The 26,528-nt window shown below is 35.6% G+C and overlaps 1 protein-coding gene across 2 annotated transcripts in view; it reads right to left on the bottom strand.

Annotated features, from left to right (window-relative positions):
• Positions 1-26,528, bottom strand: part of SNX7 (sorting nexin 7) — a gene marked incomplete at its 5' end in the record, with an annotated part of 97,155 nt that overhangs the window by 40,869 nt on the left and 29,758 nt on the right. The window contains 5 exons of one of the 2 annotated variants that reach the window (XM_079725466.1): positions 8,129-8,215; positions 11,015-11,214; positions 15,781-15,979; positions 18,057-18,221; positions 18,562-18,672. In XM_079725466.1, coding sequence (XP_079581592.1) covers positions 8,129-8,215; positions 11,015-11,214; positions 15,781-15,979; positions 18,057-18,221; positions 18,562-18,672 — 762 coding nt within the window. The remainder of the gene's footprint in view (positions 1-8,128; positions 8,216-11,014; positions 11,215-15,780; positions 15,980-18,056; positions 18,222-18,561; positions 18,673-26,528) is intronic. The other variant, XM_079725467.1, reaches the window with a different exon arrangement.

The raw sequence follows: 26,528 nt of genomic DNA, 5'->3' as shown, positions 1-26,528 counted from the left end.
GAACAGGTATAAAACCCAAGATGTGTACACGCTGGAAACAAGCTAACGGCTCAGGAGAAATTAAATCCCATTGTTGGTGCTGAGACATAAATGAAACTTTTCTCAGCGGTCCTCATAAAGGAAAACCAGAATGTAGTCTGTGCTATTGATGCTTATCATAAGGGGATTTATGGTTCTCTTCCTTAAAATGTCCCTTATTACAAATCAATGGTACAATACCAAGTGTTGTTTAGTTAAAATAATTGTTTAGAGTCCAAAACATAACATTTTAATAGTCAGTATAAATTCATATACATTTTAAATTATCTATTCAATTGCCTAAAGTGACCAGGTGGGGCAAGTGGGAGTGGTCACTAGTCAACTCAAGATAATTGATGTCTCTTTTTTTTTTTTTTTTAACAATGTGAAAGTCTAACAAGCAGGATTACAGTTACCATTTCCAAACCTTAATCTAGAAAAATGATACATCCAATATATACTTCAAATACAAAATACTTACAATCTAACACTGGTTAGGTACTGCGCTAAGAGTTTTCATAGGCTGATTTAACAACACTCTAAGGAAGATATTACCCACAACTTTTATAGTTGAGGAAACTAAAGCAGGGAGAATGTAAGTAACTTGTCCCAAACTACAAAGGCACACAATACTGTGGTTGAAATTACATGTAACTCTGCAACTGGGTTTAAGACCTTATATTAAATACTTTTCAGATATTGCTCTACTTGCAATGCCATGAGACAAATAACAGAGGGAAAAAGTAACTTGGTAAAATCCCAAATAAAGACCTCCCACCCCCAAAAAATAAATAAAAATAAACACCCCAGGCTCAACAGACTTATTCATAAGGTAGACATGATTTTTTGCTATTTAATCAAATATTATTATCCTTTACAAGTTCATATAAATAGCAGCACATGGATTTTTTCCCAACCACTTGAATGAATGATTCCCTGAATGAGAGGCCTGACTGTGATGGTACGGAGGGAGAGGAATTCTAGGCACTGCCTGGATCTTTGTTCTGGGATGAGAGGCTGCTGAGGGCTTTGTTGATTAAGTGTCACTCATTCACCCAGATCCCCACCCAGTGTTGTGTCTACAGCTCCAATACACAGGTACACTGTGTATGTGAGGCACATATTTATTAGCTGTTTACCCAAAATCCATTCCACACTCTCCTTCTTACTACATGAAAGAGCTCCAGTTTTTTTAGGTATTTTCATCAGAAGGCAGTTTGTAGCTGGTCCAAGTCAATTCTGATGGTCACATTCCCACTCCAAGCAACTGGCTTGATGCATGGACTGTTCAGGACTCTGGCCAATGAGATGTGAGGAAAAGTCTGCTGATACCTTCTAAGATAAACTGATAAAAGGAAACATACAAGAAGAAAGTCCTTTCTCCTTCCACTGGATAGCAGCATGTCCTTCACTGCTGTGTGAGTGTGTGTATATGTACATGTGTGTATCTCTGTGTGTGAGAAATACATATAGATGCAAACAGGTAAAAAAGCAGCAGAGAAATAAAAACAGATACTAGAAAATGAGGCACACAGAAAGGAATAAATTTGTTAAAAAGTCAGGGGAGAGGTGAGACAACAAATATCTGAGAAAAGGTAGAGTCAACCTCTGCTGCCACCACACAGAAAAAAGCTATGTCAATATTATCATTTCTTTAAAGCTTAAAGAGAAGGCACTCTTGCTCTATACATCATTTAGTACACTATCAAGAACATTTGAAGATTAATAACCACAATTTGAGGATGGGGGTAAAAAACTGGTTCAAAAATAGCAACTCACACAGAGCAAGGACCAGATTAAATAAATTTGGTATCTGTTTGTATCTTCTGAATGTGGCTATATGCAAATCCAGACTATAATGATCTTATGAAAATGCATTTTTTATTTTTGTTCACATAAATATACTGTTAAACAGCTATGGCATTATATCTAGATCCAACTCTCAGATTCCATGCACATATTGCTAAATGTCAAATGTATTCATATTCATTTATATTTGAATGCTGCTTTGAGTGGCAAACTATAAATCATCCATTCAAAAATAAAAATACAAATAAAATGGATATGCAGCATTATTTAGCACCACAGATGAACTTTATTTATCTTACAGTTAAACAGTGAAGTGAATAAGCATTTTCAAACAGAAGCTCTGACTCTGAAAACTTATAACTAAACTGCAAAAACCACAAGTTCCTCCAAGTATCTGAGTTTTCCTCAAAATCTTTTATTATTATACCTTCATCTCCACAGACAGAAATTTCCTTACTTTGATTGAATATCTACTTTATTGAATCTCTTCTTTATCAGAGCATCTAATGCTCAATCTCTCTTTAAAAATAAAATGTTTTATTATCTACAGTTACCTTAATTATTCTGTATCAAGCTGTTTTTATAAATACCTCATAAATGGAGAAGTGGTTAAAAAAGGTGAAGGACCCTAAATAAATCAGTTTAGTTCATCTTATTGGTCCAATTATTTACCACCAGCTGAAGCTATATAAATTCTCTTTCCTTCTCCTCACTAGCCATCCCTTCTTAGATTTTTATTGTTGGAATATGCCAAGGCTCAGTCCTATTAAGTCCTGGGACCTCTTTTTTTCATCCTTTAGTGACCTCAACAAATGTCATGGCTTTAAATACAACCTATCTGCTAACAACTCCCACATATATATCTCTGGCTGGATCCCTCCCCTGACTTCTGGATTTTTATGTTCATTTTCATATGTGACTCCCTACTCAACACCTCACTTGGGTATCTGATAGGCACATCAACTTTATACATTCAAACCTGATTTCTTCATCTTCTCCATGTTCTTCCCAAACCTGTTCTTCCCAAAGTCTTTGCCATCTCAATGCCAACACTTAACTTCCAGTTGCTCCATTCAAAAACCTTGGTATAATCCTTGTTCACTCACAATTCATAGTCCACCAAATAGCAAACAGCTCTCTGTCTTCAAAATATCCTCAGAATCTGACCACTCCACACCACTTCTGCCCTGGTCCAAACTATGATGTCTCACTGGGGTTGGAAGAGCTAGTCTCCAGATCTGGTCTTCTCCCAGTCCATACACACTCCCCATAGACATTATCTTTTGTCCTTCCCAAGCAGAGCAATTGATTTAGAACAATTCTGAACATGTCACTCCTCTGTTCAACTGTTGTCTTCCTATCTCGCTGAGACCAAATCTTATAAGGCTCTACATGATCTGACCCCTGGCGACCTCTCCGACCTCATTTCCCACAACTCTTCTGCTTCCTCATTCCATTCCAGCAACACTGGTCTCCTTGCTTTTCATGAAACATGCAGGCATGCTTCCACTTTGCACTTACTGTCCCCACTGCCTGAAATTTCTTCTGCCGGGTATTCATGTAGTTCAAGACCTCACCTTTTTTGGTTTTACATAATCACCTTCTCGATAAGACCTTTCCTAACCCCTAATTTTAAATTGCATTGCTCCCCAACACTACCTCTTATCTACACTTATCACTATATGACAATATACTATAAATTTCAGTTGCTGCTTACTGTCTCTATCACTAGAATATAAGACTCATGAGGGCCTTTCTTGACCACTGTCTCCCTAGTGCTTAGAATAGCATCTTTTATATGTTAGGTACCTAAAAACATTTGTTAAAAGGTTTTCGTTGAATGCTTCTACCTTAAATGCCATCCCATCATGACATAAAGTTGCACATCTCCAATTTTCTTTTTCCTCTTACATGCTATACTTCAATTTGTAAAGCCACAATCTGCTTTCCTTACAATCTAGAAATGTCAAGGGTCACTAAGAACTTGAAACAAGGGCCACCCTCATTCTTTAAGTGCTTCAGATTCTATCTCCCACCTACGTCTCTCTCAAATTTCTCTTCTCTGCAACTCCACCACCACCTCTTCAGTTCAGGCTCTCGCTGAATCCACACAGTCCAAAGGAAAAAGCCCATATTCCTCATCCTGACAAATAAGGCTCTTTCCCCATCTGACTGCGGCCAACCTTTACAGCCACGTCCCTCAATTCTCCTGCACCCTGCTCTCTACACATCAACCAGGGTTCCTCAGTTTATCACACTTTTTTGAGCCTTTACTACCTTTGATAATATCCACTCACTAGTCTTCAAGGAACAATTCCTTACTCATTCTACAGGACCCACCTCAAGTATTACTTCTGTAAAGCCATCAAAATAACAACAGCTAACAACCACTGAGTGCTTTCTATGATCCAAATAATTGACTTGCATTGTATCATTTGATCCTTAAACAAGCCTAGTAGAAAGGTACTAACAATGTCCCCCTTTATACATGATAAAATGAGGCTTAAAAATGTTAGGAAGGGCTTCCCTGGTGGCACAGTGGTTGAGGGTCCTCCTGCCAATGAAGGGGACACGGGTTCGTGCCCCGGTCTGGGAGGATCCCACATGCCGTGGAGCGGCTGGGCCCGTGGGCCATGGCCACTGAGCCTGCGCGTCCAGAGCTTGTGCTCCGCAACGGGAGAGGCCAAAACAGTGAGAGGCCCGTGTACCACAATTAAAAAAAAAAAAAAGTTAGGAAATGTGTCTTAAGACTTAATAAACAGATAAGCTAAGATTTGATCCCAGGTCTATCTAATTCCAAAGCCTAAATGACAAAACTCTAAATCAACAGCTGAACTGACCTTCAAATGAGTATTCTACAAGTCTTTACTGAGTTTAGGTCACTTTGAAACAACTGATTTTATTGTTGTGAGATAAGAAGTACAAACCACAAACTCTAAGAAGCAGCCACTTTACAGCTACCCAGATAATAAATCAAGGAATTCGCTATAAAACATTATTTTAGTTTGCAGGAAAACACATAATTTTTGTGGGCATGTTTGTGTGATAAGAAAAAAGTAATAATAATGTCATAATTTCCAATTTACAGCATATACAAAGTTACAGACACGGTAAAAGACAAGAGCCTTGTATTTGCATGCCACGTAGCCCACCTGATAAAGATCACCTGATATGTCTAACATGACCTCTGGAATGTTACATCAGTGCTCTGCTTCTACCCAATAATTATAACTACACTAGTGTTTTCCCTTCTTGGTAGAGCTTCATTTCACTGACCTTTGCATTATGAGTTGCTTTGCCCAGTTTGCATATAACTTCCCACCCAAAGGTGACTTTGATGGAGCTTCTGAAGGCAGCCCCAGCAGGTCTCCATAGAAATGGCCCCAGGGTTGTCTCCAAAGTGCCCTGCTTGAGTTGCCATGGTAAACAACCAGGCTAGATTGCTCTATTCAGTTCTCTGCCAGGGTCTCCATGGTGACTGCAAAGGAGGGCTCCTTAGAAGGACCTCACAAGGGCACGTTTCCATGGTGACCCTATCCTGCATATTTCTAAGCAACTTCCCTTCAGTTGTTCTGCAACCAATCAGAGCAGGTTCATTTTGAGAGTAACCCTGGAAGGTTGCTCCCAAAGATATCATCGTTAACACACAGGTATTTGGAAGTGAGGTCTGTAAACAAATAAACTGCTTGAAAATGTAAATGGTACCATTCACAAATCATTAAATTTGTTCCTATGCATTTTAGGATCTGTTTTTGATGGGTAACAAAAAAATACTTTCTCTGTTTCAAACCTTAAAAAAATTAAGAATGTAATGCAGATAATTAAAGTTTCAAATTTCTCCAATCTTACAACATAACAGCTAACTAGGTAAAAAATACTTTACAGTGGACATGTCTCTCACACACACACACACACACACACACACACACACAAAATGAAATCCAAAATACAGATGGATCATCAGGTTATAATGAGATATCAAGGAAATTTTTATAGAGCAAAAGACAAAATATTTGCAAGTCAAATGAAAAGAAAAAATGTGTTTTTTAGTTGAGTTGGGAAAGCCTAGCCATATTTGGGCCTAAACTTTTTTCCTGTGTTTTTGTGGTTGGAACAATCCCAACTACTCTTCCTTTCAATTTAAAATACGAATATAAGCCATTCTGAACAGATGCTTGGTTTTCAAGCCATTTTACTATTCTCCTGAAACTTTAAAATACTGTACTTTTCCTAGTATTTAGTCAAGGGCAATATTTCAATATCTTTAGAAATTATTTAGCAAATAAAAAAATTCTACAGTTACAATGATACAATTATAATTGTTGTACATGTGCTCACTCATCTCTGTTCATTCCAGTTGACTTTTTTTTTTTCTTTTTTTTTGCGGTACGCGGGCCTCTCACTGTTGTGGCCTCTCCCGTTGCGGAGCACAGGCTCCGGACGCACAGGCTCAGAGGCCATGGCTCACGGGCCCAGCCGTTCCGCGGCATGTGGGATCTTCCTGGACCGGGGCATGAACCCGTGTCCCCTGCATCGGCAGGCAGACTGTCAACCACTGCGCCACCAGGGAAGCCCCCAGTTGACTTTTTAAATTAAAAAATATATATATATGTATATATATGTGTGTATATATATATTATATAAATAAAATATATATAAATGTGTATATATATATATATCTATCCCTTACTGTATTGAGAAGGTTAATCTTGGATTTCCTCTTTTTTCTCCTCATCTTGAGGTAAAAGCAACAGCTCCCCCTCGACCACTAGTTCCATTTGTTCTACATCTTCTGTTAGTCTCTCTCACAGATTCCATTCTCCTACTCTGTCCACAGCAGCCCACCACTCCCCACTCACACTCCATGCAAGAGAATAAATTTGAGTTTGAAAAATAAGCATAGTTAAGAAAGGTGAGGATAATTCATAATCACTTTTTAGTGAAATCTCAACATTTTACACAAAGTCTGATTTTGTAGAGACTTATTGCTTCAAATGTTCAATATGTTTTTATGAAGCCAAGCAATCACTGCAAGTTTCATTCATTCACAATATTTATTGAGTGACCACCATGTACCAGGCACTGTTCTCTGGGCTGAGAACACTTCAGGAAACAGTTAAAAAATTACTACCCTCAAGGTGTTTAGATTATGGACAGGGAGAGAAAGAGAAAGAAAGATAATACAAATAAAACCAGAATATCATCTTTTGTGTTAGAAAATTATTAAAGCTAGAGAGAAAATTAAAGAAGGGAGGAGGGAATTAGCTCCCAAGCCAAGTTGGGATGGGCAGCAATAACACTATGGATTAATGGGAGGGGGTTGGGGGTTGGGGGGTGTTTCAAGGACTCCCCCATTCACCTGACATAAGTGTACTCTAAACCCTTAAATTAAAAATAAAATTAGGAAAGTCTCTTTCATAGAAAATGTAATAAAAGTTAACAAAGTAATGAGTGATTTCTCCAACTTTCATACTTGCTCTCTGAGAGGAAGCATCGTCTGAGGGAGGCAAGTGATACTATTACCTCCAGTCCTACTTCTGTTTCAAGAACTATATAAATTTGGGCAAGTTACTCTACATTTCAAGCCTCTTCCTCAGTTTTAAAATGAACAATTCTGATCTGATAGTATCATGACAACATGCAAAGATAATAAAATATAAATGCTAAACTATTGTGCATGAAAATATAATGTCCGAAAATTGCTTTAGAGTACTTCAGAAAAAAAAAAAAAAAAGTGAGAAATAGCCAGGTGAAAAAAACTGGGCAAAATGCTGGGAATTAATGAAGCCCAGTGGTGGGTAAATGAGTTCACTATATTATTAAATCATTTTTTATGTTTGAAAATTTCCATGAAAAAAGTATTTTAAGAAAAGGATTAAACTTGAAAACAAAGATACTTCCTTTGTAAAGATTTTTACAATAACTAGAAAAAAATGTATAGGAACACCAACTTACCTTGTGCAAATTTCTTATAAAACTAGTAAAAAGTAGATTTATTTACTGAGTACTTACTAACCTTCTGGAACAATGTTAGGTACTTTTTTCCATACTTTCTGAATTCAAGAACTCTAATTTAAAAAAATTAACGTCATACTTTACTCATTGTAAGAAAAAATATAAGACAGAAAGGCAGAAAAGCATCGTAAGCTTACAGACTCATCTGGTACTCAATGTATAATTTATTTTTGGAAGAAATTTTAGTATCATTTACTGAATGTTTAAAAACAAGCATGTAATGGAGCTAATACAAATTTTAGACAATCAATTCTATATGATTATAACAAGAAATTTAAAAACTCACCAGATCAGTATCTGCCTTTTTAGAGGTCAAAGCTTCAACTTTGGAATCCAGTTCTGCCTGTATTTGATCTCTTCTTTTCATGACACCCTTCATATTAAAACACAGGAATGAAACAGATTGTACTTAGTTTTAATAATCTTTGTATAACAAAAATATACATTTGAGAATATAAATACCATCTCTTCCCCAAGCCATCAGTCATCTAGGGGTGTAATGACTTAAAAAAAATTTTTTTAATCTCTAAAAGCTAAACTGATACCAAGTATTTAAAAGAAACTTTTTCATAATCTTTTATTAGTTTTCCCAATGTACACCTTACTGGCTTAAGTACTTTATGTACAAAATACATGTTTTGATGGTGCACTCTAGGCATGTACAGTTGTTCAAAAAGAGCAAAGAACAAAACAAAGGAATAAAAAAGTCAATAGGAGCACTGAAAATACGTGCTATGGTGTAAACTGGTTGCAGTTGGGAGGGCACATGGGCTACACATCTGAAAGTATCTACAATCAGCCCTCTTATTGGACTCCAAAGGTATAGTTAATCAAAGTCAATTACAGTGGGGAATCAAAATTGAAGTGTGCACTCACATCTTAAGATTTTATTTTAGCTTAAAATATATAAGTATTAACTGATTAGCCAAGACTTAGGAGAAAGCATGGCCTCTGCTCTGACTGAGAGGAGTTCCATCTTGTTTTCTTGAATAACCATGATTTCGCATTTCAGTTAATACACCCTGGTGAAGGAATTTGAGTATGGAATTCATCTACATCTTTTATAATGTTTTCTAGTCTTTTTCAATGTCTTTCCCTTGGTGACTCACTTTTCTTCCAAGACAGTCTTTGTAGACACCAAGATTCTTTTTATTTGTACTCATCTTTCACTGGTTTCCATAGTATTAATTAAATAATGAAATTGTAATAATGAACACAAGTGGCCTAAACAGTTCAAGGCAAAAATAAAACTAACTCTGGGTAAGCAAACAGTTCAACTAGGGAGAGCAGAGTTGCAGGACATACAAGAGAAGGGCCTTAGTGAGGTACAGGTCTTTTGGGTGTTTGCAGAGGAAGGGAAGAACCTTAAACACAAATCAGTTAAATGGAACCAGATAAGCTGGCTCTATAGTATTTGAGAGAGTATTGAGAGGCATTAAGGGTAAAAATCATCCTGAAAATGACTCACCCTGGTTCTGTGCCTGGTGGAATCAATCTTAAAACGTTCAAAAGAGATTAACATTTCTCTTGTTTTCAAAGAAATGAATAGAAAATTCAACTAATTATCACAAATTCTTTTATATTTACTTCAATGTTTAATGGCCATTAATGTCAGGAACCCCTTCTTTTCTCTAACCCAAATGACACATACTATAATTTAGTCTCATTAATTTTATGTATGTTTCCATAAATATGAAATATTGTGCTTCATATAGGTAGAAATATTTTAAGTAAGAGGTGGCTTCAGAAGACAACTAGTAAAAACTGCACAAATTTAATCATTTTGTCAAGGCATGTATTTTTCATTATTTTAGCTCACATTGAAGAAAACATTCCAATATAAAACAGAAGTACAACTTCAATATAGGTGCTATTGATTATACCCTAGGAACCTACAAAATAATACAATCAAATGAGGACCTATAAAATAATTCAATTCTGGTTGCTATTATAATTTTTCCACACCTTTAATAATACAGGATTTAAATTGCATAATTTCCATCCTGACATAAAGAGCAAAACATCTAATTAAGGGAAAAGAATATAATATTTTTAATGATAAAAATCAGATCCCTTTGAACAGCCACACAAGAGAGAGATCAATAATGAAGTAAACCAATGGAATGTAGCCAAGGAAATTGATGGAGGCAAGGAGGAAGCACCTCAGCAGTGAAACATTAGAGGACTTTGGGAAGCAGGGAGGGTGTGTTTATGGGAGGATCACAACAAAGTCAAGTAACAACAGAAATCCAAAATACCTACAAAATATTTAATGATTCTGTGAAAGGAAAAGCTAAACATGATAAATACGAAAGAGGCAGATATCATGCTGAAAGGCTAAGAGAGCTTTTCTTAACAAGACAAAGTAAAAAAAAAATTTAAATCCTCCCAAATCAAGAGTACATGAAAACAGAAACCAGACATGGATTCAAGTCTAAATGGAAGAAAGAATGGACTATAACTGAATGCAAGCTGACTCCTTCCCCCACTGTCACCCTACAACACCAGAAAGCTGAGGGTATCAGTTCAACTGTGCAAGGTATTGTGAGCAGAGAATAATACTGGATGAAAAACATTAGCTTTGCAGATAGCATTGCTAAATCCCAAATATCTGGAAACCTTAACTTGAACTGAGGAGGTTAAATGCAAAACTCTGATATAAGAGGAATAAAAGCCTTTTCAAATAGTGAAAGAAACATGTTAATTTGAAGCATTTCTTTTCAGAAGCACCCAGAAGACAGAACAAACATCAAGATCCTACTCAAGTACTTTCTACATAATGATACTAAATATATTGCTAAATCAAATGTACCTAGAAGCAAGAAAGCAACTCTTTCATCAAAAGAAATTTCTAAAGTGCTGAAAATTTTTAAAGTAAAATTTTAAAAGGCTGGAAAAACTAATCATACTCCCTATATAAATCTTGACTGAGGATGCTTCAAATCTATCTTATAAACTGTTTTTGTTACTGTTGAAAATTCCTGTCTTTTATTAACATATTCTTCCACTCATCAATTCATTCATGCAGTGAACAAATATTTATGAGTATCTACATGCAAAGCATCTTTCTAGGATGGGAAGATAGTGGTGAACAAAAAGAAATAGGAACTGCCTTTATAAAGCACATAATCAGGTCAGGAACTAAGGTAGAAGTAGAATTAGGTGTTCTTACCATTAACATTTCACTATAAAGCACATACTCATGTACGACAGGAAGCAGGGCCTCTGAGAGTCCAGACATCCGTTTTTCAGTGGCTTTACAGCATTTGTCAATGCAGCTGGCAACACCTTTTAGAGTATCAGCCAGATCTTCTTCTGATGCTGACCACAGAATATGAATTGGGCCATATTCTTTCATTTCATCAAAATATTCTAAAAAAATAATAAGTTCTTCAATTTACAGGAGTTTTCAAAATCCCTGTATTACAGACAATAAGAAAGGACCTTATTTTCTCATTGTGCACATGTTCTTGTACATGAACATAAGAATATGGATATCATTATCATCTTTCATTAAATTGACCTGTCATCCCAAACTGGTCCTTGAATGAAAACTTTCCAAGGGTAATCAATAATAACATGCTTTTTCATTCTCAAAAGTGTCCTGGCTTGGGAGATAAATTATACGATCACTGTATCTATCACAGACTTCTGCCTACCAAACAAACTATATCTGAATACCTCATAGGCAACATGACCTAAAGAAAACATGTCTTCTTTTTCCTCTTATCCTGTTTACATATCCTCTTAATGGTAATTGCTTCCAGACATCTAAGCAAAAAATGTGGGGTCATCCTAGACCCTAGACTCACACCTGCACAGAGCCAGTCAGCAATTCCAATATTTCTAAATCTCTATCTATCTATCTATCTAACCATCCATTCATTTACCCACCCACTTACCTACCCACCCACCCACCTCTCCTCACTTCCACTGTCATCAGCATCTCTAACCTGCACTACTGCAAGGGACTTCTAACAATTCTCCCTCTTTCAATTTTTGTCACAGTATATGAACACTGAAGTTTCTTAGCTGAATTAGAAAGTCCTTTATGATCAGTCCCTACCTTGCCTCTCCAGGACTAACTCCTCAGATTCTCCCCCAAAGATATTTTAATTCAAGCCAAAATTCATGAATTTTGCTCATTCATGAATACCTCATGATTTCTCCTAACTTAAACAATGCATGTATCTTTTAGTCTTGCCCTCTACCATTTCTATCATCTGACAAACTACTTCTAATCCTTTAAGTCCTAACACAAACAAATCTCTTCTGTTTCTGTTCCAAAGGCTTCTTAGATGCTTTGTCCTCAATGAGTCTATTATAATTTTATACTTCTATTAAAGCCTATCATAATTTAATACTTGTATTATCCCACTTTATTATAACTGCTTGCATAACTCACACACTCCTAGGCCATATGCTCCAAGACTCAACTGGGGAGAGTCTTATTATTTTTTTAATCTCAAAGCCTAATACATAATATATTCAATAAATATTTTCATATCAATGAAAGAATGAATAACAAAAGACTATTCAATGCTTGATAAGCCAAAAATTTATACAAAAATTTGGATTTCATTTTAAAATCTGAATGTTTTTATATGTTTGCTTTCACACTATCAACTTTTAATGACAGACGGTTTTTATGGTAGAGAATGCATGAGTAGTGAGTGTTTTTGGTTTAATATCCATATAAGTACAATTAAATTCTCTATATTTAATCATCTTACTAGTCACTGGGGTTAGTTGAAATATGTCATATTGCTCTAAATTAAACTTTTTACTAAACTATTAAAATTTCAAAAGTTTATATGATGAAGTAAACTAAAAAAGACTTTAAAAGTTTTAAAAAACAGAAATATTAGTTGTCACCTAAGGAAGATATTCGGTTTAATGACCACTAGAGCCCTTCCAAATTGCATCCTCCTGATCTAGGCCTATCTTTTATTTTAAATAACCACCATACTAAACTAATATTTATAGAAAATATTCTCCTTTATTTCTTTTCTCAATTTGTGTATATATCAAAGTGTGTCATTAACCCTGTGTAGTATTTATTTTTATATATAGAGCTTCCCTGAAATTCTAAAACTGTGCTTATACAGCACTCAAATCACATCTGTATGCAAACACTTAATGAGCTGCACTGTAATTTGTCCATTAATATATCTGTTTCCCCGACTAAACTGTGAGCTCAAGGACAGGTACTATCTTAGCCCTTCTTCAATCTTTAGCACAAAGCAGCAATACAAATTTGGTCAATACAAATTTGCCTAATAAATTGGGGAACACAAAACAAAATCACAGAAAAAAACTGAATAAAACTAAATCAAAAGAGAAATGACTCGTTATGATCATCAAATTCTTTATGATTTAAATATGAATGAAATGCCCTATATAGCTTAGACTCCCAGAACTACAAAAAAAAAAAAAAATTCTATCATTTTGAATGAAATCTTGACAAGTGGGCTTCACATTTGAAAGACCAAGAAATCCCTCAAGTTTGGGCCAGTGTGCATTCACTCCTTGAAAATGAAAGCTCAGATTTATAAAGTCTACCACAAAACCCACTTTTCGTTTTGAGCATTTCACAAATATTAGAGTATATCAAAGATTTTAAAACTAGTCCCTTGTGCTGGCAAATATAAAGCGTATTGATATTCTACAGAAATCTTAAGTGTCAAGAGTTTCCAGGGGCCTCTTTGAATTGCTGTACCGCTTAACTATGCATCAAGAATCTACTTAATAGAATTGGAATCACAGAACCTAGTTAAAACAACTGGCTTCTTGACATTAAAAAAAAAAAATGACAAATGGTAAATACAAAGGCAGACCAAGAGGCATAAAACAAATTATTAAACTATATTTAGTCACCACAATGACCTCACCAAGTCAATACATAGGAAAGGAAGTTAGAGAAAAGGCAATACACACTCAGATATAACAATTTTTTCTATATCTCTTTTAATAACCAATCAATTCTTGATAAAGCAGATTTTCCTACCACCAAATCTTATGTTTATTCATTTATTTTTTCAATCATTGAACAGATTTTAATTGAGCATCTACAATGTGTTAGGCACTACTAGATACCAGAAATAAATCAATCCTTTTCCCTTTTTGTCCTGATGGAACTTACAGTTTAATGCAGGACACAGACAATAAAGAAATAAACCATCAATGTAGGGACTTTAAGTAGTTCATCTCTAAAACCAATTTATATTAGGAAATATATTTTCTGAATTAGTCATCTATTTTTAATGTAGGTAAATGCAATCAGAAAATTAGCAAAAACTCATCATAGAATTAGAAAAAATCATGATGGAATAAATTATTATTTTTTAATATTTGTTTGGCTGCATTGGGTCTTAGTTGCGGCATGCAGGATCTTTAGTTGCAGAATCTTGAGTTGCGGCATGTGGGATCTGATTCCCTGACCAAGGATTGAACCCAGGACCCCTGTATTGGGAGCATGGAGTCTTAGCCACTAGACCACCAGGGAAGTCCCATCATGGAATAAATTCTAACTTGAAAATAGGAAACAGGACCTATTTTCCCATATATAAATCTCTGCCATTGGTTGGACAGGCCTAATGAGTACTTGTCCCCTCATACAAAAATCACTAGAAACTGTGAAAACCCTGTTTCCTGAAACATCACTTCTTTGATTAAAACTATAGCCCATGTTGAACATTTGAGACCAACTACATCCAAAATATTAAGCTCTTTATCACTATTATCTATAAATGAGAACAAGACAGCTAGTGATTAATTAAAGCAAATGGAAACCGGCCATGACTACATTCAAAATCATTTAGGAATCAGAAATTTTCACAATAGATCTGGGAATAAACCACACTTTGAAGGTGAAATTCTAACTTAATGTTGTGTGATTCCTCTGTAAGGAGCTTGGAAGTCGCCACTTGGTCTTAACAAGAAAAATGCCGAGCAGACTGAAAGGCCAATTTTTTTTTGGATCTGTGAGAGAGGGGAGGACACAGGACAAACCACTGCCTGCAAGACTGAAAAGACAGACACATGGATACAAGGAATCTTGTCTTCCTGGAGCAGAGACTCAAGAGGGGAAATCACTTCTGCAACCAGTGCCGGGGGGTAGGGAGACTGAAACTGTCAATGATGAATTGCTGGAGGCTCATTATGGACAATTCAAAGAGTGAAAAACTCCAGAGGAACCCAGTCACCAGGGGACCCCACAATATTGTGAGATTTACCCCCAAAAGCTTACACAGTAAATATCAGATAAAAACTACTTCTGCTTCCTGCAGGGGGTGGGAAAATGAACCATTTTGAAATAGCCTTCTTAACAAGGCCTGCCCTCATGGGAAACTAGTTAACCAGAGCATAACCTGCTGGGGTATTATCAGAACCTAACTGACCTGGAAGGGAAATACCCAACTTGAGCCCACTCTGGCCATCCTGATCCAACTAAGAGGGGGGAGGAAAAAAAACTGAACTTTTGTGAAGCTCACGGTCCAGAGGCACAGACTCACTAAAGGACTGAGACCTAATCACAGGCCTCTAGAATACTTCCTCTCCCCGACACCTCACTACCACATTACTAAAGGCCTGTTTATTTTTATGAGTACATCATGTCCGGCTACCAAGAAAAAAATTACAAAACATACTAAAAGGCAAAAAACACAATTTGAAGAGAGAGCAAGCATCAGAACCAGATGTGGTAGAGATGTTGGAATTATCAGACCAGGATTTTAAAACAACCCATTAATATGTTAAGGGCTCTAATAGATAAAGTAAACAGCATGCAATAACAGACAGGCACTGTAAGCAGAGACAGAAATCCTGATAATGACCAAAAAGAAATGCTAAGTTGATGTTGCCTTACCACACCAGCAAATGTAAAGATCCATCAGAAATCAAACAACTTCGAAATCACATTTCAGTGTTTCTACATACCCCTTTCTTCCTTGTAAATTCTCTGAGATATTTTATCTATCAAATTTATTTTCTGGCTAAATATTTCAATAAAGTTATTCATTTCCATGAACTCCTCGGGGCGGCTTTTAACTCCTCTCATTGATAATGCAACCGCTCTGACCGTCTGCCCCATCCTGCTGAGTAATCCAGGCCCTTGCTTCTTGTGAGAAGAGAGTTCCTAGACAAAAAAATAAAATATTCGTGATGAAGCAGACAATGATATTCCAAGCCCCAACAAGAAAAAAGAAATCTAAATAGAAGAATAAAATAAAGGTAATAAAAATGTTTCATATACGTCTTTTTTTTTTCCATGTTAATTTGAAGCAGATGAGTTTAGGGTACAGTTCTTTCTCTAAATCTCAGTCTCCTTGATAACATTCCTTTTCAAAGAGCTCATGTAAAATATGTTTCCTCAGAGCATGGATCTTTCAAAGAACAAGATTTAACAGAGGGAATCACACTTAAGGAGATTACTGGAGAAGATAAGAAGGATGATATGAGATGAAATCCATATTTTATAACAGGAATTTAATAGAAAAATGATTGAGAAAAAGATTTCTTAGGGTCTAACTATAACTACTCCCTGGAAAAAAATTGGAAAACTTCATTAATTCTTTAGTTATAATAATAGCTAGCATTTATTAAGAGCTTAATGTTGCAGGCACTATACTTGCATTCTTATATACATAATTCACAATAACACTATGAAGTAGGTTCTATTATTATCCTCATTGTACAGAAGAAAATAGAAGCAAAGGAAGGTTTGCTCAAGTTCCAAGAGCAATGAGTTAGTGGATAAGGATTGGAGCCCTGGCAGTCTGACCCTAGGGGCTTCACTGCTAAGCACTAACCTGCTTTGTCTACTTAAAGTCACTAGAATAATTGGTAAACAGATACTCCCTGACCATAGCTCTGCAACTAACTTAACTGGATAAACTGTGACACTATCTCCACTGGCTGACTGTCTTTGGGAAAGATTTTTAATAAAATCTATAACTAGCTGTTTCTACTTCTAGTTAACTTAGGAGGGTCAGCTACAGACTTGCAAAGTAGAAATGCTATAAAAGGATACACTAAAGCATTCCTTCAGAAGTATGGCATACTAAAAAAGAACACCAAGAAGGAGGACAAGGGATTCTGAGGATGCTTGTAGCACTTACTGAAACATAGGTTTGAGATCAAATAAAAGATGAAGAGTTACATACACACACACAAAAAAAACCTATAACAATGCTGACTACCAAATCCACAAATAAAAATATTATTACGTATTATTTACCCAAATATTAAATAACATATTATATTTCTCCAGATCTTCTTTCCTAAAGGTCTTACACAAAATAATATATAGACTTGTTTATTTCCATGTCAATATGATTTTGTGTGCAAATAATAACAGATGCTATTCTTGACCAGGCAACACGTCTATCAAGGAGTGCTACCACATCATTTGATAGAGTAAACATTATCAGAAACGGCACAAGTCACAACTGGCAAGCTGTTATTGCAACTGCTGACTGCAGATAATGTTTCTAACAGCTTCTAAGGGTCTGGAGTCAGGCCACAAATTCATCTCACATAAGTCATATAGGGCTTCCAGACAGCAAGTACCGTCAAGATTGAGATGAATCACTTTTTAGCTTCGATCACTTTGGCAACAACCGAGAGATAGAAAACTCAACACTGGTCAGTAAGTATTTAATATTGACCATTGTTCTACCTATCATCTTTCTTGGTGAGTTATATCTTCATAGAAGAAAAGAAAAGGAACATATAAGGTGTCTGTATTAGAAATTAGACCCCCTTCAATTAGGTAATTGAAGGGAAAGTAAGGAAACTGTATTATTTACCTATCTCTCCATCCATCCATCCATCTATTTAATAAAATCTTTTATCCTAACTTGAAAAGCCCTGACCAATTACTACTCAAAACAGTGTCAATTTTTAAATGTTTATATATCTTCAGTATTGGCAACATATGCAAGGAGTACCCAGGCATTAAAAAAAAAAAAAAAAATCAGCTACCAAGAGAAATATGAGGATGTATATGTGAGAAAGGTACAAAATTTTCATAATGTTTATACGTAGACCTGACACAGGGTTGTATCTGAAGGATCTCTCTCCAATGTTTAAAAACACATCTTAATTTGAGGCCACTGCTACCTGATTTATAAAGGTAAATAAAGAGGAAGCATATAACCTACTACACGTATAGATACTAAAGGATTATATGAGTATAAATTAAAATCCTTTACCCAAGCTTGTGCAGTAAGAAAAACTTTAAAGTCTTCATTAAATGTTAGAGTTGGATGATCAGCAATTCGGTTCAAAAATTTATGCAATGCCTTCCTGCGTGTCTCAATGAAGTCATCGTTAAAGCGTTCCACCATTCCTTTCACTATAAACTTTTCTGGCAATGGCTAGGGCAAAAAAATTTAAAAAGGTATCTGAGCATTATGTGGCACAGGATTATAAGGAATTCTACACTTTTTCTTTTTGGAAGAGTATTTGAACGTGTGATCATTTCTTATAAAAATAATTTTTCAAAATTCACAACGCTAGAGCCAAACGCTAAAATCTTAACACATTACAATAGTTTAAAAAAACAAATCTGTACATAGATTGAAAAGTTTAAAAACAAATGTTCCTAAGATAAATGAATTATACTGAATTAAAAGGTTTGAAATTGGGTGTTAGGCATTCTAACGATTCACAAGACAAAATGGCAGTTATTCTGTGAAAAAAAAAATGTAAACTTACTGGAATAATCAGAGTGGGGTGTGCTTCTTCAAGTCTTTCTTTCAACCAAAGGAAATCTTGATAACGTCTCCTAACTTCAAATTCACTGGAGTCAAATTCCCCACGAGACGTCTGAAGAAAGTAGGAGAAAATAACAGCACATGCAATATAAGACAGAAGACATTTGCCTAATGTTATTTTAGACATTCTGAAATAAATGGGTCTCTAAGAAAAACTAACAAATTCTAATTATTCAGTGTTTGTCAGCCTGTCTTTTTTTTTTTTTTTTTGCAGACATCAATTCATGTAGCAGATGAAACAAAGCAAACTTTCCAGTATTCCCAGAAAGAAAGCAAACATCATGCTCAAATTTAAAATCCAAACTGAAAAAATCTGTCTTAGAGTAACCATCTGTCTTCCACAAGATTTTAACTACTATTATCTTTGGCATGACTTTCTTGCTAACAAGAAAGTGTGTTCTGAATTTAGCTTTCAAATATATTTCATTTTTTAAGATGATCAGAATTCAGAATTTGAGGAAAGTCCTATTTTTGCAACTTGGAAAATAACCTGAACATAACTGAGAAAAAAATGTTTTCCTGGAATTTGCTCAAATGAATTGCTTTGATAAAATTTGCTTTTAGTATTTGAAAATTCTAACACTATACAGAGTGATCTTACTGCTTTTTAAAAATGTCATTAATGGAAATTTAACGTGAAAAGAAAATCTTCCTATCATTTCTCAAGGAATTCTGAGCTATATGCCTAAACTCCTAAAAACTAAGCAAATACATTAAAATATCTGTTCTTAACAAACTAAAAATCTATTCCAACACACATGACAAGAAGAACATGGGTAAAATATCAACCTCACTTCTATTACCTGAATCCCAAGCCAGATACAAAAATTGCTTAGATAATGCACCCTCACCTATCATAAGAAAAAAAGTCATTTATATAATTTTTTTAAAAAAATTATACACAGTAATATTAAGTTTGAGATTTTCCTGGAGAGGTAAACATGGAATAAATAACACATTACATATTTCACATTCACCAGAAATATCAATCACCCACACAGACGAACACAACTGTAAAATTAAGCAGTTCAAGTCAAAATAAGATGCAATCCTAATTGTCATAAAATAAGGCTCACAAAAGCTATACTTGACAAAGTTTATTCTTTTAAAATGAATGTTTAGAATATCATAAAATATATCTTAGCAAAACATTCCCGTTTTAGCGGGAAAAAGTGGAGGTAAATGAGATGCAGAAGTCTAAGGAACTACATGTTCAAAAAACACTACAAAATCTAACTATTATGCCAAATGGTACAAGTTGTGGAAATGGTAAAAATAGGCAAACTAAATCTAGTAGAAACACAGTTTAACAAATATATACACAAGTTGGTATGTGTATATATATATGCAAATACATAAACATGCATACATACATAAGCACACAAAACATGTTTAGAGTCACTCATTAAACAACACTTACTGATACCTCCTCATACCTGGCAAATACGTATAGGTTCACTACCCATTTCCAAGAAAATAAAATGGTATAACTAACAATAAAAACACTCAAACACTGGGAAGGATAACTACAAATCTTAAGGAGAGCGCATTCTTTCTTCCTACTCTAAGACTTCATTGGACTTCTAAAGGGTTATAAGTTATATATTATTTGTGCTCCAAAATAACTTTTTAGAACACAAGTTCTTTCTAAGTTAGAAATTTATCATCAAACCCTGTTACTCCTACTATTTGGAAGCTTTATCTCTATCTTCTAATCTAGAATACAGTTTCCTATGGAAAGTAAATTGTAAATGGTGTTTCATGTCTGACCATAAGAGTTTGCATACTTGAAGTTTAGGACTAATGGACTCATGTGATCTATACCTCAAAATGCATTTATTTAACAAATACTGACCTTTGGTCAAGGGCAAACAGTTACTCTAAATTAGAGGATTTAGAAAATTGTTTTTGAAGGAAAATGAATCTCAGAATCAAGAATATACTTTAACCCCCAACTACATACTGGCAGGCATTGATGAGTTTGTCTTCATGATGAGGATGTGAGAGGACAGACCCTATTAAAACTCTGAGTTCTTACTCCTACTTGTCCTAGGTCAAGGCAAATCCCTAATCTCTGAAACAGAAAGTACTTCTTTAGAGCACTCACCTCAGATATTCTAACCTGGAGAATAAAGGGTAATTTCGCATAAGGGGAACAGATGACAGGAATGTAGGCTTCCTGATATAATTATTTACAATCAGGTCACCCTTGAGTATTCCTAAGTAGGAGATTGCCAGTGTACATGTAGGTATATGAGCATGTGCATTTATCCTTTTTTTTTATGAATGTGTATCTTTATTTTTTATTTTATTATTATTTTTAACATCTTTATTGGAGTATAATTGCTTTACAATGGTGTGTTAGTTTCTGCTTTATAACAAAGAGAATCAGTTATAAATATACATATATCCCCATATCTCTTCCCTCTTGCATCTCCCTCCCTCCCACCCCTCTAGGTGGTCACAGAGCACTGAGCTGATCTCACTGTGCTATGTGGCAGCTTCCCACTAGCTATCTATTTTACACTTGGTAGTGTATATATGTCCACACCACTCTCTCACTTTGTGGCAGCTTACCCGTTTCCCTCCCCACATCCTCAAGTTCATTCTCTAGTACGTCTGCATCTTTATTCCAGTCTTGCCCATAGGTTATTCATGACCATTTTTTTGTTTGTTTTTTAGATTCCATAGATATGTGTTAGCATATGCTATTTGTTTTACTCTTTCTGACTTACTTCACTCTGTATAACAGACACTAGGTCCATCCACCTCACTACAAATAACTCAATTTCGTTTCTTTTTATGGCTGAGTAATATTCCATTGTATATATGTGCCACATCTTCTTTATCCATTCATCTGTCAATGGACACTTAGGTTGCTTCCATGTCCTGGCTATTGTAAATGGAGCTGCAATGAACATTGTGGTACATGACTCTTTTTGAATTGTGGTTTTCTCAGGGTATATGCCCAGTAGTGGGATTGCTGGGTTGTATGGTAGTTCTATTTTTAGTTTTTTAAGGAACCTCCATACTGTTCTCCATAGTGCCTGTATCAATTTGCATTCCCACCAACAGTGCAAGAGGGTTCCCTTTTCTCCACACCCTCTCCAGCATTTATTGTTTGTACATTTTTTGATAATGGCCATTCTGACTGGTGTTAGACGATATCTCACTGTAGTTTTTTTTTTTTTTACAACTTTATTGGAGTATAATTGCTTCACAATGGTGTATTAGTTTCTGCTCTATAACAAAGTGAATCAGTCATACATATACATCTGTTCCCATATCCCTTCCCTCTTGCATCTCCCTCCCTCCCACCCTCCTTATCCCACCCCTTCAGTCGGTCACAAAGCACAGAGCTGATCTCCCTGTGCTATGCGGCTGCTTCCCGCTAGCTATCTACATTACGTTTGGAAGTGTATATATGTCCATGCCTCTCTCTCGCTTTGTCACAGCTTACCCTTTCCCCTCCCCATATCCTCAAGTCCATTCTCAAGTAGGTTTGTACCTTTATTCTTGTTTTACACCTAGGTTCTTCATGACATTTTTTTTCTTAAATTCCATATATATGTGTTAGCATATGGTATTTGTCTTTCTCTTTCTGACTTACTTCACTCTGTATGACAGACTCTAGGTCTATCCACCTCATTACAAATAGCTCAATTTCGTTTTTTTATGGCTAAGTAATATCCATTGTATATATGTGCCACATCTTCATTGTAGTTTTGATTTGCATTTCTATACTGATTAATGATGTTGAGCATTCTTTCATGTGTTTGTTAGCAAACTGTATACCTTCTTTGGAGAAATGTCTATTTAGGTCTTCTGCCCATTTTTGGATTGGGTTGTTTGTTTTTTGACATTGAGCTGCATGAGCTTCTTGTAAATTTTGGAGATTAATCCTTTCTCAGTTGCTTCATCTGCAAATATTTTCTCCCATCCTGAGGGTTGTCTTTTCATCTTGTTTATGGTTTCCTTTGCTGTGCAAAAGCTTTTAAGTTTCATTACGTCCCACTTATTTATTTTTGTTTTCATTTCCATTTCTCTAGGAGGTGGGTCAAAAAGGATCTTTCTATGATTTATGTCATAGAGTGTTCTGCCTATGTTTTCCTCTAAGAGTTTGATAGTGTCTGGCCTTACATTTAGGTCTTTAATCCATTTTGAGTTTATTTTTGTGTATGGTGTTAGGGCATGTTCTAATTTCATTCTTTTATATGTAGCTGTCCAGTTTTCCCAGCAACACTTATTGAAGAGTCTGTCTTTTTCCACTGTATATTCTTTCCCCCTTTATCAAAGATAAGGGGACCATATGTGTGTGGGTTTATCTCTAGGCTTCCTATCCTGTTCCATTGATCTATATTTCTGTTTTTGTGTCAGTACCATACTGTCTTCATTACTGTAGCTTTGTAGTATAGTCGGAAGTCAGGGAGCCTGATTCCTCCAGCTTCGTTTTTTTTCTCAAGATTGCTTTGGCTATTCAGGGTCTTTTGTGTTTCCATATAAATTGTGAAATTTTTGTTCTAGTTCTGTGAAAAATGCCAGTGGTAGTTTGATACGGATTGCATTGAATCTGTAGATTGCTTCAGGTAGTAGAGTCATTTTCACAATGTTGATTCTTCCAATCCGAGAACATGGTATATCTCTCCATCTTTTTGTATCATCTTTAATTTCTTTCATCAGTGTCTTATACTTTTCTACATATAGGTCTTTCCTCTCCTTAGGTAGGTTTATTCCTAGGGATTAGGTATTTTATTCTTTTTGCTACAGTGGTAAAAGGGATTGTTTTCTTTTTTTTTTTTTTTTTTTGCACTACGTGGGCCTCTCACTGCTGTGGCCTCTCCCGTTGCGGAATACAGGCTCCACACGTGCAGACTCAGTGGCCATGGCTTACGGGCCTAGCCACTCCGCAGCATGTGGGACCCTCCCAGACCGGGGCATGAACCTGCGTCCCCTGCATCGGCAGGTGGACTCTCAACCACTGCACCACCAGGGAAGCCCGGGAGTGTTTTCTTAATTTCACTTTCATATTTTTCATCATTAGTGTATAGGAATGGAAGAGATTTCTGTGCATTAATTTTGTATCCTGCTACTTTACCAAATTCATTGATTAGCTCTAGTAGCTTTCTGGTAGCATCTTTAGGAGTCTGTATGTATAGTATCATGTCATCTGCAAACAGTGACAGCTTTACTTCTTTTCCGATTTGGATTCCTTTTATTTCTTTTTCTTCTGTGGTTGCTGTGGCTAAGACTTCCAAAACTATTTTGAATAATAGTGATGTGAGTGGGCAGCCTTTTCTTGTTCCTGATTTTAGTGAAAATGGTTTCAGTTTTTCACCATTGAGGATGATGTCAGCCGTGGGTTTGTCATATATGGCCTTTACTATGTTGAGGTAAGTTCCCTCTATGCCTACTTTCTGGAGGGTTGTTATCATAAATGGGTGTTGAATTTTGTCAAAAGCTTCCTCTGCATCTACTGAGATGATCATATGGTTTTTCTCCTTCAGTTTGTTAATATGGTGTATCACATTGATTGATTTACTTATACTGAAGAATCCTTGCATTGCTGGGAGAAACCCCACTTGATCATGGTGTATGATCCTTTTAATGTGCTCTTGGATTCTGTTTGCCAGTATTCTGTTGAGGATTTTTGCATCTATGTTCATCAGTGATATTAGCCTATAGTTTTCTTTCTTTGTGAAACCTTTGTCTGGTTTTGGTATCAGAGTGATGGTGGCCTTGTAGAATGAGTTTGGGAGTGTTCCTCCCTCTGCTATATTTTGGAAGAGTTTGAGAAGGATAGGTGTTAGCTCTTTTCTAAATGTTTGATAGAATTCACCTGTGAAGCCATCTGGTCCTGGGCTTTTGTTTGCTGGAAGATTTTAAATCACAGTTTCAACTTCAGTGCTTGTGATTGGTCTGTTCATATTTTCTATTTCTTCCTGGTTCAGTCTCAGAAGGTTGTGCATTACTAAGAAATTTTTCATTTCTTCCAGGTTGTCAATTTTATTGGCATATAGTTGCTTGTCGTAATCTCTCATGATCCTTTGTGTTTCTGCAGTGTCAGTTATTACTTCTCCTGTTTCATTTCTAATTCTATTGATTTGAGTCTTCCCCCTTTTTTCTTAATGAGTCTGGCAAATGTTTTATCAATTTTGTTTATGTTCTCAAAGAACCAGCTTTTAGTTTTATTGAATTTTGCTATCATTTCCTTCATTTATTTTTCACTTACTTCTCATCTGATCTTTATGATTTCTTTCCTTCTGCTAACTTTGGGGATTTTATATTTTTCTTTCTCTAATTGCTTTAGGTGTAAGGTCAGCTTCTTTATTTGAGATGTTTCTTGTTTCTTAAGGTAGGATTGTATTGCTATAAACTTCCCTCTTACAACTGCTTTTGCTGCATCCCATATGTTTTGAGTCAGTGTGTTTTCATTGTCATTTGTTTCTAGGTATTTTTTCATTTTCTCTTTGATTTCTTCAGTGATCTCTTGGTCATTAAGCAGTGTACTGTTTAGCCTCAATGTGTTTGTATTTTTTACAGATCTTTTCCTGTAATTGATATCTAGTCTCACAGTGTTGTGGTAGGAAAAGATACTTGATATGATTTCAATTGTCTTAAATTTACCAAGGCTTGATTTGTGACCCAAGATATCATCTATTGTGGAGAATGTTCCATGAGCACTTGAGAAGAAATATTTTGTTGTGTTTGGATGGAATGTCCTATAAATATCAATTAAGTCCATCTTGTTTAATGAATCATTTAAAGCTTGTGTTTCCTTATTTATTTTCATTTTGGATGATCTGTCCATTGGTGAAAGTGGGGTGTTAAAGTCTCCTACTATGATTGTGTTACTGTCAATTTCCCCTTTTATGGCTGTTAGTATTTGCCTTATGTATTGAGGTGCTCCTATGTTGGGTGCATAAATATTTACAATTGTTATATCTTCTTCTTGGATTGTTCCCTTGATCATTATGTAGTGTCCTTCTTTGTCTCTTGTAATAGTCTTTGTTTTAAAGTCTATTTTGTGTGATATGAGAATTGCTACTCCAGCTTTCTTTTGATTTCCATTTGCATGGAATATCTTGTTCCATCCTGTCACTTTCAGTCTGTATGTGTCCCTAGGTCTGAAGTGGGTCTCTTGTGGACAGCGTATATACGTGTCTTGTTTTTGTATCCATTCAGCCCGTCTATGTCTTTTAGTTGGAGCACTTAAACCATTTACATTTAAGGTGGTTATCGATATGTATGTCCCTATTACCATTTTCTTAATTGTTTTGGGTTTGTTTTTGTAGGTCTTTTCCTTCTCTCGTGTTTCCTGCCTACAGAAGTTCCTATAGCATTTGTTGTAAAGCTGGTTTCGTGGTGCTGAGCCCTCTTAACTTTTGCTTTTCTGTAAAGGTTTTAATTTCTCCATCAAATCTGAATGAGATCCTTGCTGGGTAGAGTAATCTTGGTTGTAGGTTTTTCCCCTTCTTCACTTTAAATATGTCCTGCCACTCCCTTCTGGCTTGCAGAGTTTCTGCTGAAAGATCAGCTGTTAACCTTATGGGGATTCCCTTCTGAGTTATTTATTGTTTTTCCCTTGCTGCTTTTAATATGTTTTCTTTGCATTTAATTTTTGATAGTTTGATTAATATGTGTCTTGGCGTGTTTCTCCTTGGATTTATCCTGTATGGGATTCTCTGTGCTTCCTGGACTTGATTAACTATTTCCTTTACCATATTAGGGAAGTTTTCAACTATAATCTCTTCAAATATTTTCTCAGTCCCTTTCGTTTTCTCTTCTTCTTCTGGGACTCCTATAATTCGAATGTTGGTGTGTTTAATGTTGTCCCAGAGGTCTCTGAGACTTTCCTCAATTCTTTTCATTCTTTTCTCTTTATTCTGCTTTGCAGTAGTTATTTCCCCT

Source organism: Hyperoodon ampullatus, assembly GCF_949752795.1.
Source record: "Hyperoodon ampullatus genome assembly, chromosome: 2".
Taxonomy (NCBI): domain Eukaryota; kingdom Metazoa; phylum Chordata; class Mammalia; order Artiodactyla; family Ziphiidae; genus Hyperoodon; species Hyperoodon ampullatus.
The sequence above is the reverse complement of the archived record's forward strand: the minus strand, read 5'-3'. Positions and strand labels throughout refer to the sequence as shown.